Source organism: Chionomys nivalis, chromosome 15 (assembly GCF_950005125.1).
Source record: "Chionomys nivalis chromosome 15, mChiNiv1.1, whole genome shotgun sequence".
In the NCBI taxonomy this organism is placed as follows: domain Eukaryota; kingdom Metazoa; phylum Chordata; class Mammalia; order Rodentia; family Cricetidae; genus Chionomys; species Chionomys nivalis.
This window is the reverse complement of record NC_080100.1, coordinates 53,664,788-53,677,522: the sequence shown is the minus strand read 5'-3', so window position 1 is coordinate 53,677,522 and position 12,735 is coordinate 53,664,788. Positions and strand designations below refer to the sequence as shown.

The 12,735-nt window shown below is 45.3% G+C and overlaps 1 protein-coding gene across 4 annotated transcripts in view; it reads right to left on the bottom strand.

Moving 5' to 3' along the window:
• Zcchc9 (zinc finger CCHC-type containing 9) overlaps positions 1 to 12,723 on the bottom strand; it is a 236,344-nt gene extending 223,621 nt beyond the window's left edge. Inside the window, exons 1-7 of one of the 4 annotated variants that reach the window (XR_009058357.1) lie at positions 12,583 to 12,723; positions 11,732 to 11,900; positions 10,731 to 11,140; positions 6,165 to 6,315; positions 5,942 to 6,034; positions 3,887 to 3,955; positions 2,274 to 2,590 (exon numbers count right to left, since the gene is read on the bottom strand). Coding sequence is in view for 1 of the 4 variants with exons in the window: in XM_057789548.1 (XP_057645531.1) it covers positions 2,472 to 2,590; positions 3,887 to 3,955; positions 5,942 to 6,034; positions 6,165 to 6,315; positions 10,731 to 11,114 (816 nt within the window). In the remaining 3 variants the exon portion in view is untranslated. Of the gene's footprint in view, positions 1 to 1,776; positions 2,591 to 3,886; positions 3,956 to 5,941; positions 6,035 to 6,164; positions 6,316 to 10,730; positions 11,141 to 11,731; positions 11,901 to 12,098; positions 12,120 to 12,582 lie in introns of those variants that run through there. The other 3 variants (XR_009058358.1, XR_009058356.1, XM_057789548.1) reach the window with 3 other exon arrangements.
• Between the last annotated feature and the right edge of the window lie 12 nt (positions 12,724 to 12,735).

Below are 12,735 nucleotides of genomic sequence, written 5' to 3'. Positions count from 1 at the left end.
GAGTTCCAGGACAGCCAGAGTTGTTATATAGAGAAACCCCTTGTCAAAAAACCAAACAAAACACAACAAAAATACATATACATACACACACACACAAATATATTATGCACATAAAACATATTGTGCAAGCATGAGGGCCTGCGTTTACATCCCCACTGCCCTGTAAAAGTCAGCATGGCAGTTTCTCCAATTCAGCTTCACTCTTCAGCCCCTCTGACTGTAATGCACATGGCCATATTTATCCACTGCCATAACCCCAGTGCCTGAGAACAAGCAGAGCTCACATACTGGGCAGACAAAATCAACCTTGTCTAGCATTCCCAGCTCAAGAACGGTCCAATCACCCTGGTCTCCTATCGTTCCTGCCTCTGGGACAGGACTTGCAGCTCCTGTGCACTTGTGGAACGTTGCTCTCAGCCCCTGTAGTTTCTTTGTACTGCCTTCGCTCCCTGACAGAGTAAAACACCGACGTAAGGCAAGAGAGCTAAGGAAGGTAAACTGGCCACCAGCACTGCAGCAGTGAGGACTGCTCAGAAAGAACACGCTTTCCTCCGCTCCTGTGAGCGGGGAGGAGTCTGCACTCAGCAGCTTTCACTATCCGCCCCCACCCTCCTCCAAGAGTTCACCGTCCCCCCCCAGCAGAGTTCACTGCCCCTCCCCCTCCAGCAGTGTTCACTGTCCTCCCCCCACATATTTCCCCTCTTTAGCAGCGTTCATACACCCTCTCCCCCCAGCGCTCACTGCCCCTCCCCTCCAGCAGCACTCACCATCACCCCCTCCTACCACCTGCTCCGGCAGAGTTCAGCATGGCTTGCCCTTCATACCAAGCACACTCCTCTCCTGAAGCTCTGGGAGCTGAGCCCTGTTTTGTCATCTCAATCCTTCCCTCACTGAAAATAAAAGGACAGCTCCTATTAAGACTTGAACTGCTAAGCTGTGCAGACATGAAAACAGAGAAAATGTTTCTTTTCTTATTTATAAATATTTAGCTTTGGAGGCATCAGTAACTAATCACAGCTGCTTCCTTTAGTTACAAATGGCTTCAATCAGGTAAAATTTCAAATGAAACTCACAAACCACCAGTCGTTCCATTATACTGCACAATGGCCGTGGCAGGGCTTGTGGAATACGGGTATTAAATATGCATGTATTCATCAAATCAGACAAAGAAGCTAATGAGTCTCTGATTAGTGCTCCTATTCTACTGCGGATGCTCCCATCACACCCTGACGCATCTACAGCACAGCACTGTCTGCTGCACGAGCTGTGCCGTCACTTTCTGAACCACGAGCTGTGCCGTCACTGTCACTGTCTGCTGCACGAGCTGTGCCGTCACTGTCACTGTCTGAACCACGAGCTGTGCCGTCACTGTCACTGTCTGCTGCACGAGCTGTGCCGTCACTGTCACTGTCTGCTGCACGAGCTGTGCCGTCACTGTCACTGTCTGATCCACGAGCTGTGCCGTCACTTTCTGAACCACGAGCTGTGCCGTCACTGTCACTGTCTGATCCACGAGCTGTGCCGTCACTGTCACTGTCTGATCCACGAGCTGTGCCGTCACTGTCACTGTCTGATCCACGAGCTGTGCCGTCACTGTCACTGTCTGATCCACGAGCTGTGCCGTCACTGTCACTGTCTGATCCACGAGCTGTGCCGTCACTGACTTTTTAGCTAGAATTCCCCTCTTGAAAAACTGAAGGCAAAACAGAGCTGTGCAGCTGGGGCACTCTTTCATTTTAATTTCTAATTCTTTGTATGAAAACAAAACCAAACCTACAGACCCCTGCTTATCTCTACTAAGACTTACAAAACTACAGACCCTGCTTATCTCCACTAAGACTTACAAAACTACAGACCCTGCTTATCTCTACTAAGACTTACAAACAACCTTGTTTGCAAAGGAACTCTAGAGCGAGAGCAGCAAAGTCCAGTTCAACACAGACAAACAGACGATAAAATTTATTTGGTACTAAAAATTCCAGATTCTGTGACAATATATAAATAAATTTCTATTATAATAAACTGATACTCTGAAAAAAGAATAACAAATTTTTACTTATTCACAAACTTGAAGCTGTGTGTTTTGTTTAGGGCTGGTCAACTTTGATGCAGAGACAGCTGTCAGCCAAGTGTACAGGCGCTTAGTTAGGTCTAAGCTCTGCCTGTTGAATTATGTTCCTAGGCACATGCCTGTGATCTCAGCACTCAAGGGCTGAGGCAGGATTACTAGTTTGAAGCTAACCTGGGCTACATACAATCTGTTTCTCTCTCACACACACACAGTCTAGAGAGTAAGTACAATTAATCATCCTGTACTCCTTGATAGACAGAATACAGTCAACTTGACTTCACCTAGGTCAGGGTGGTGTCTATAATACAGGTTCGCCTCCACAGGAAGCCAGCTCTAACCTGTAAAGACCTACTTTGGAAAGTAACAGTGATGTGGTAGTCACCAGCAGTACCAATTCTTATTAAAAATGAACAACTCTGGGTGCTTTAGTCTTTGGTTTCTGTGGTTTGGGTGCATCCAGGACTTCTTCATAGTCGGCACTCATTCCCGCTGCCCATCGACCAACTGTGACCATCCGCTCTGCAGAGGGATAAGAAAAAAAAAAAGAAGATATAAACACAACAGTAATCAAATGCTTCCATTAGAGTGGTATCAGTTGAGCAAAGGAACTAGTTTTGACATGCATAATCACAAGAAGAGAAGCCCCCATCACTGCAGGAAAGTGAGCAGTTCTGTAATTGATTAGAACCCTTGATTTCCAAGTACTACAGGCAATTTCTCGTCCCAATTAGGGAAATGCAGCAGCTACTTTGCAATGCACAAACTGATGAGAAAGCTCCTTCATTCTCTCCCAGAGTTCATCACTGAAGAGTCAATGAATTCCAAGAGCCCGTAAACAGCAAGACTTAGGAGGCATTAGTTTTAAATGCACAAGATCCCACCTGTGAAATTATACACCATCTGCTTGTCAGCTTTATCATTTGGGAAGTGGCAACCCTCCCAGTAGAGAGAATTCAAATCCCACTTCATCATTTCAATCTCACAGCCTACACCATATGAAGATGATCTCCTTCTAGACAAGATTATAAACAACAACTCCTGGGTTTGCATTTAAACATTAGGGCAAGAAAGTCAGATTTGGGAGACTCAGGGATGAATTATGACTATGAATAAGTCCCAGGACTCACTCTCTGTGCCTTCCCAGTGCTGAGATTACAAACACACAACCACCACAGCCAGCCGTTTACTTAGTTCTGGGGACCGAACTCGGGTCCATATGCCGCTGGGCCACCCGCCCAAGTCCGTTTTGCTTTCTTTAACACAGATCATCTCTACTCTGATCCTGGCACACTAAGGGAATTATGGTCCTCTGCTTTCTTAGAAGTCTGCAGCATTAACAGTGAACATTTACAAGTTTTTAATGATCAAGGCTAATATTTCACAAGAAAATAAGCACTAGGCAGATGCTGCGTTGATAACACATTTTTAATAAGTTTAACAGCTTCACAATCATTTAGAGAATACAAAGCAAAGCACATGAGGACTCTCAGGCTTATGAATGCTGAAAACTAATTCTGTATTTGACTTTTATCTTAGGAATCAATACTTTTTTGCTAAGTAAAAAGGTAAGTTCTAATACAACTAACTCCATTTCTGAGCAAATGCAAAAGCTTGTAAGATGCTTTTCAATATACGGTCCTGCAACTCACCAGCTCGCAGGAAAGACCCGAAGTTCAGGGATTCGGGACTGGCAAGGTCACCATCCCAGTGCAAAAGCAGCTGTCTGCAGTCAACAGTGCCTATCTGAGTTATTGATAATGGGACTCGGTGAGCACAGAGAGGAATACCCTTATAGACAGAGGACCAGGAACTCACCTGAGTTCTGATTTTCAGGGCAATCTTTCTTAAAATGTTCCACAGAGCCGCAGAGTTTACAGCCGCCACCTAATAGAAGAACAGAGTCATTGAGTCTCTATCATCCCAACACAGTGTGTGTGACATCGATGAGCAATTTCGGGTCTTCACATCGCTGATGACTGTAAAGGAAGCTGGAGTCAGGAAGCTGGGTGGGGACCATCACACTTGTTATTAACTCCTTTGCTGCTCCCGAATTTCAGGAGCTGCTTTTGTACCTGATCTTCAAGAGAGAAGTGGAGAAGAGGAACATAATAGAAGTCACCTGTCCAAGACTGTGTGACACCGAAGTCTAGAGGTTACCCAAGGACAGTCGAGCTGTAGAGCCTTCACCAGGAAACAAAACTTATACACAGTCACATCCCCCACCCCAGGAGGATGCCCAGTTTCTATCAGTTTCTCAGCAAGCACTGCCCTCCCAAAAGGTAAGCACTGCTGCTCTACTAGATAGGTCAGATGGGGTAGTGGTTAATTAAGGGAAATCTGTTTCCACGCCTTTCATCCGCCAGTCCTGCTAGCCTGAGAAAACACCCCATCTGTCTAAGCATCATTCCAGGATGGTGAGCTACAGCATGTGGTTCCCACACGGGGCTTCCACATAATAGCCAGGCCTTCTCAGAACCATGCCTGTGTGAAGTGCCAAATCAGAAGATGTCCCCAGAAGCCTGTCTCCCACATATGGGATAAGCTCCTCTTGCTTTAAAACACCAGCAACAACAACTCAATCTGGCTCACCATGCAAAACCATCTTTGCTCCCAAGTCAACTTTCCAGGCCTGAGACCCTTCTTTATGCCACGGTGAAAACAGAAGAGGCCTTTGACTAATGCACTTACTTTAAAACATAATGGCCATACCCGAGCAAATCTAAGATACCATTGATGAGTTTACTTAAACTGTTCTAATGTTAATAAAAACTCAGGAGACAGATATTGGGGTAAAAACTTGATAGACCCAAAGAGAAGCAGAGGAATGATCAGTCGATCCTGCCTTTTCACACTTCCCAGATCAAAAAGACCCAGCCAAATATCCAAGTCCCTCCCTACTACTTCCTGTGTACCCCTCTATCCAGCTCCCTGGGTCCTCCATATCTCTATGGTAATTTCAGTAACTAGTCGCTGACTCCACCCTCTGATTCAAGATTAACTTCATTAGCAGTCTTGGGAGTGTCAGTACCGAAGACACATCCTGCAACACATCACTGACTGTAAGGTATGTCATCCACTACTTTACAAAGCTTCGCCCACCAATGGTATGATACAGTTCGATTTCAGATATAAAAATGAAAAAGAATGCATCTCAGAGCCGAGGAAATCTAGCTTCCTTCACTCCACTGTACAGGTGACAACCTGACACAAGGGCAGTGCAGTGACCTGGCCGAAGACCTGCGCCTGGCGAGGGGCAGTGAGGCTGGCCCCAACAGCTACAGGTTTCCTCTGGACCTCGCGGAGGGAGACCTCAAGACAGGACACAGAGACGCCAAGGATGTGATGGCACCAGCCACTGTGTTAACAGACAATGAGTTCCTCCTGCAGGCCTTCGGACACAGCAGGGCTAGTTATAGGCTCTTAAGACACTGAGTTAAAGACAGAAAGGTTCCACGAAGCTCAGGTCTGTGTAAGGAGAAACTTCAGAAACAAACATCACCACAAACTAGAACAGTGCACACCACACTCGAGCAGAACAGCATGCTAGAGACGCGATGCAATGCAGCTTTTTGAATCTTTTACTAATCTGAGATAAAATCTCTCCAGTTTTATTCTGCTTAAACACCAACAGATATTTAATATATTCTCACAAATAATGCTGAAGCAAGTAGTTTGAGAAATACTCGTTAGCTTTTCTCTGGTTTATTAATAAGTTAAACCATAGTACACAAATACCCCCGGACAGAATAGTACTTGGTAAAGGCACTCAAGGTTGCACCTGCTCAAGAATTCAGTTAGAGAGAAGATAAAGTTAGATCATAATTCCGAGTGATGTGTACGTGTCAGACACACGGGGGCGAAGGCACTCACCGTCAGCATAGACGCCCTTGGGATTCTCGGGGCAGGACCTGGACAGGTGTCCCATTGCTCCACAGACAAAACATTTTGCAAAAGGAAATTCACCTGTAAGGATCAATGTTCCCATTAATATACTGTGTATAAGGACAAGATGTACAATTTACATTACTTTAAAATACTGTGAACATATCTTTTTACCAAGGTGGCTACTGAATGGGCACCTTCCCGTACCTACCAAGAGCAGGGTCCACGCTAGCTCTGCACTTGGTCATCTCGTGTTCCGTAGACCCGCAGCGGTAACAGATGCCAGTGCCCATGTCCTGACTTTCCAGTACAGCTGGGCAATCGGCAACTCCATGGCCAGGCCTTCTACAATGGAAACATATCTGTGAAAACAAAAAATCAGTTTCCACGTGGTGAAACTACTCTCCTGCCTTTACTAATTCTCCCATCAAAGCTATCTTTATTTTGCATTTTAAAGTCTTCTATCTACAGAAGAAAGTACTTTCCATATCCCCAAATGGTCACAAGCCTTACAGCACAGTGTTTCTCGTAACTAATTTCATTAATCCATTAGTCTCACACACAGGGTTATAAACAGTTTCGTAAGAGATAATTACTCCTATGAATTGAACAAATATGGATCATACATATTTTACTAAGGATGCCTGTACCAGAAAACAAACAGTATGTTTGGGGGAGGGGCCTCTGTAGAAGTCACACAATAGCTATAAAAAAAAATCACTCAGATTAATGCTTGTATTTTTAAATTTCACAGAGCTAAATGACGGCGGGTTCAGTGTCTCCACTATGACTCAGATCACAAGATACAAGCTATCTGGGTAGGTCAAGCAGGTGGCTGTATTCGAACGACTGGGTGGAGCTGGCCAGGAGCCAAGGTTCACAGTGCTGGGAGGCACCAAAGTATCTTTAAGGTGTGGATATTTAAGAGATGATGGCATCCGAGACCCATGATGCTAAGGATAGCACTGAGAACCATTCCATTGCTCTGGCGAGGCAGAGCAATGTCACCAATAAGAACAGGGAGGTCAGGAAATCATCAGAATAGATGACTGCTCACATAACAGAACAGCTGGACAAACCCCATGAAAGAAAAACCCTGTCCGAAAGAAAAGGTCACCTGAAAAATCCTGTTACAGAAAGTCTTCTAAAAATGGGGGCTCTGACACGGCCAATATGAACAGGTTTATGCTGGTCAACTGCCTCAAAAATCGAGGCCATGATAATCTGTATACTCGGTACTGCCCGATTCTGCTTCTTTAGAGACAGAAGGTCCATAAAAATATGATGGGGTTGCAGGGAGATGGTGGTGCACGCCTTTAATACCAGGACTTGGGAGGCAGAGGCAGGTGGATCTCTGTGAGTTCAAGGTCAGCCTGGTCTACAAGAGCTAGTTCCAGGCAAGCTCCACAGCTACAGAGAAACCCTGTCTCGAAAAACAGGTTTCTGAGTACCATGAAGCGATGGCCGAACTTTTGTTCAGCAGGATTGAGGGCGTGGATGGACGAGAAGTGTTAAGTGAAGTCACAGCCTGTTTGGTGAGACCAGGAGGCGTGCAGACTGCACTCCTGTTACAGCCGATAGTTCACAAGAGGAAGAGCAATGGATCGCCTCTGATTTGCTGTCACTAGTCAGTGGAAAGGAAATTTGAAGACCAGAAAACAGTGGTTGACACTGGCTCCAAACAATAGTATGTGGGGGGTCAGAACTAGCATCCAAAACAGGTACAAGTGGTGGAAGTATTAAGATGAAAAGAGCAAACAGATAAACCATGGGAAGAGGAAATCACTTTGATCACACGGCAGTCATGCTTAGTCACTGCTGTTACACGGAGAGATGTCATTGACTAAAGAGCACCCAGTTATTCAAAACATCACCCAGACTACATGACTTCCAAAAATAGGTCTCTTCTGAGAACTGCAGACTATGGAAGATCTAAAAATTTCAAGTCATTCAGAGGCCAGGTGTGGTGGCTTATGTCTCAACGCCAGTACATGGGAGGCATGGACAAGAAATTACCCTAAGTCTGAGGCTAGCCTGGTCTACATAGCTAGTTCCAGTTCAGTCAGGACTACATAAAGAGCCCCCATCTCAAAACAAACAAACAGACAAAAAAGCACAACAACAACAACAGCAAGAAAAATGTCTCTAACAATCTACCTCGCATTTAAGTGGAAAATGGCCAAAAGCAGCAGAGTGGCATTTAAACCTCAAACAAAAGTAAGTCAGGACTTAAGGAGCTACAAAAACCACCATCCCTAATTTTAACTGTTTTATTTAAAAAATAAACCACTTAAATAAAAGCAACTATTTTCTTAAATTGAAAAGACTTTAAAGATTTATATATCATACTAAATAATATTGAAGTTTTTGTCTACATGGGTGGTGTGCACACAAAATACTCTTAATTAGTAGTACGATAACCAATGTCTCCTTTCGAAAACAATTACAACCAACCATGCACAATAAAAACATGGAATTAGGTCTGGAGAGACATTAAAAGCACTGCTGATCCTGCAGAGGTCCCAGGTTCAATTTCTGGCACCCACAGGATTTGGGGGAGGGTTGACAAGTGTCTGTAACTTTAGTTCGAGGATGTCCTCCTCTGCCTTCCCAGTTCACAGACATGCTTGTGGGCAATATACCCATACACATAAACTAACAATTTATTTGTCCCACAGTCAGACATGTGCAGAGAGAGGGTCTAAATTGGAAGTCTCCATCAGGTCCCTTACATCAGAGAGTGGGGAACCCTGTGGAAGAGGGGGAGCAAAGACTGAGAAGTCAGAAGGGATGGAGAACATAGCCCCACTGAATCAACTAAGCAGGGCTCAGATGGGCTCACAGAGACTGAAACGGCAAACACGGGACCTACATAGGTGTGTGCATGTGTTACAGATACTAGCTTGGTGTTTGCGGGGCTCCTAATGGTGGGAGTGGGTGTGTCTGACTCTTCCACACGCTCTTGAGACTCTTTTCCTATTGGGTTGTCTTGTCCAGCTTCAAGGAGAGCTCTTGCCTTGTCTCACCATATCTTATTTTGTTCCGTTTAGCTGTTGTCTCTTGAAGGTCTGCTCTTTTCTGAAGGGAGATGGAGGGGAGTGGTTCTGGGGGAGAGAGGAGGTGAAGAGGAGCAGGGAGAAGTGGAGGGAGAAAAACTGTGGTCAGGATATTTGAGAGAAGAATTTATTTTCAATCATCATCATTATCAAATTAAATTAGGGATTTACACTTAGGTAGGATGTTTATTATCTCTGCCCTGGCCTCCCCCAAATAGGGTTTCTCTTTGTAACAGTCCTGGCTGTCCTGGAACTCGTTTAGTAAACCAAGCCAGCCTCAAACTCTTTACACTTTTTAATTCCAGCACTTGGGTGGCAGAGGTAGGCAGATAACTGTGACTTCACTGCCAGTAGGTCTACACAGCCACATCTAGGCCAGGCAAGGCTACACAGTGACACTCTTTCTCAAAAAAGAAAAGAAAACAAAAAACATAAGGTAGAAGGTAAATAAAACATACTTTCAAAAATGTCTTTTAGGGCTGGAGAGATGGCTCAATGGCTCAATCAATAAAGCTTGCACACATGCGTGACAACCTGATTCAAGCCTCAGACACCAAGGAAGAAAACGTCAAGTGTGAGCCGGGTGGTGGTGGCGCACGCCTTTAATCCCAGCACTTGGGAGGCAGAGGCAGGCGGATCTCTGTGAGTTCGAGGTCAGTCCAGTCTACAAGAGCTAGTTCCAGGAAAGCTAGGGCTGTGACACAGAGAAACTCTGTCCAGGAAAAAAAAAAAAAAAAATCAAGTGTGGCAAAACATGCTCAGAATCCCAATACTGGAGAGGAGAGGCAAGTGGCCTATTGGCTAGCCTATAGAGTTTAACTAGAAAGTTCCAGGACAGTGAGAGGGAAAGCAAAAAAAGACCTTGTCTGAAAATCAAGGTGGATGGTGCCTGAGATTGACCTGATGCTGTCTTCTGGCTTCCACACATGTGCACACACATGGCATTTGCTCACTTACACACGTAACCACACACAAATGGCTTTTGGCTAGACATAGTGGCCTACACCTGCAACTCCAGTCACCTACACAACAACCACACACAAACATGTGCGTGAGCACAAATGTGCACACACAGACATGGCTTGGCTAGGCATGGTGGCACACAACCATGATCCATTCCCAGCCACAGGATTGCTATGAGCCTGGAAGCCATAGCACTGGCTATGAAGTCAAGGGGCCTGGCCTCTACCAACCCAGGAGTCCACTCTCTCGTCTTTGGAAACATAGCACTGTCAAACACATTTCTTGAAGATTCCTTAACTTACAGGGACCCGAACTCCTCCCTGTGAACGAATATTTTATGGGTGACAGGAGAAGAGCCATTCCCCCAAGTAAGGGACCATCTTTAACTTACCGTATAAAGTATTTTTTTTTCAACAGCTATTTGAAAAGGTGTTACCTTACGACAGGGATAGGACCAACATAGGTTGTGAATTCAGTTCGAGTCTCACCTCCAGCACTAACCAAGAGGCTTTCAGCAAGTCGCTTGACCTGGACAGACTGCTGTGTTCTCTGTCTGTAATATGGGAATACAACCATCTGTGTAGTGTTGTTACAACAACTAACCAGTATATTGCGTGTGTGTATACATGATAAAAGGAACAAGCCTTAAAAAATGCCCTAGGACAGCAGCAACTGGGCTCTGTTTAAATATGTATCCTGTGAGTAGGTGAACAACAGTTTCTAGTCACACAAAGGAGTAAACGACATAACAATCTCACCATCGCATTTTTCTTTGCTGCTTGTCTTTTTAAGCGTCTTTCTTCGCGTCGATTGTCTTTCTTTAAGGCCACTGCAATCTCTTCCCGTACTTCCCGGGTGTCTGCTGCTATCAACTGTCCATTGTGAAGCATCTGTGAGTTCTGTTTTAGGTATTCCATGAATCCATTCACATCTTCATTTAAATACTCCTTTTTCTTCTTGTTCTTTTTATGTTTTGCTTGAGGGGAATCATTTTTAAGGGACAGCCTACTGATTTGGTGTTGTTTATGCTTTGGAAGGTTTCGGTCTGCACTCCCTGCAGACCCTCCCCTCATGTCCTCCCATGATGTCGCAGACAAGGGTCTCCTATGATTTGAGGTGTTCACTCTAGCCCATCTGGTCATGGTTTCGGCAGAGGCACTTTACCGATCTGCAAGGTAAGAACAAGTAGTATTCGATTAATTAAAAGCTGAAGATGTAGAGACAGGTCATTATCATAAAAATACTCATATTTCAGACTTTAAATCATTAAAACTCCTCATTTGGGTATCTGCACCGGCACATGGTACACCACAAAGTGACTTTTCTAAAATAATTTTGGCACTGATCAGAGAAGTTCCATTCCAGTCAAAGAAAAAGGCATATATCTTTGCTTAAAACTAGAAAGTAACTTGCCAAAACATGATTTTTTTTTTTTTTGAGACAAGGTTTCTCTGTAGCTTTGGTGCCTGTCCCAGAACTAGCTCTTGTAGCCAGGCTGGCCTCAAACTCCAAGAGATCTGCCTGCCTTTGCCTCCCGAGTGGTGGGATTAAAGGCATGCGCCACCACCATCTGGCCCAAAATGTGATTTTTAAATTAGAAATGACAGGTAAATTCTGGGAGTGGTATTCTCAAATCCTGGTGTTTTCCTCGCCATTTCTTTTCCTATCTTTAAACCCCAGGCTACTTTCTCCCAATCTGCTTGCTTAGTTTGCCATTTCAATTCGACCAATTGCAAAGCACATTAGTAAGCATACTTACTTGTCCTTTAGGTTTGGCTTTATAGCTCTTCCCGGTAGATTTCTAAAGCAAGGCAGTACAACAAGTGTTTGCGGCCACATGATAGTTCTCTCTTACTAATGAGGGTGACTGCCATTTGCAGTCCAATGGTTTTGAGTAATTTTCAATTATCCTATTTCAATGATTCAAACTGTAGGACAAACTTCATACCAAGAAGTCTTGTTTGTATACCCTTAATAAATATGTTCAAAGTAAGTTTGAACATATTTGTTGTCATAAATAGGTTTCATTTCGAGTATAGATGTGCACATGTTTTTTAAAAGTCGTTTGCTTTGAGCCTAATTATTTGGCTCCAACATAAAACTGCATAGTTTACTTTGCATGTTACCTAGCAATCCTGAGAACGTTTTCTTTTTCCTCTTCAGTAAACGAGAACATCAGACACAATCAAAGAACGGGAGTTGCCACTTTCAGGGCAGCCTGTGTGCAACAACGCCTTGGCACCAGCAGTCTGCAGCATGCCTTCGGGGCCTGTGAGTGACGCTGCAAGCCACTTTACAGCGCACTGGTCCCCGGTGACTGTCACCAAGAGGGATCCTCCTTCTGACAGACCGGATGGGAACTCGTGGGTCAGGAGGGTGACACGGGACGGCTGGACAGATGCTCCCACGTGGGAGGCTGCGCTTCTCCCCATCCGCCCCCAGCAGCGCGTCCCGCGGGCACCCTGGGCCTGCTCCCAAGAGCCGAGCTGGGCGATCGGACTGTCCCCCAATCTCTATCCTCGCGTCTCCCGCACGAGTCCGGCTCTAGCCGGCCAGTGGCTGCCACGAGGCCCGCACAGCACAATCGGTGGCGCCAGCGTAGCTCCTTACCGCGCGTGAATCCTCTAGAGCAGCAGAGACAGTCAACCAGAGAAGCCGGTCCCGGGATGAGGAAGCAGCCTTGCAGACCGGAAGTACACCTTTCCCTACTAGTCACTTCCGGCGGGCCGGGCTGGGTGGAGTGAGGCGTAGAGGGTGCTACGC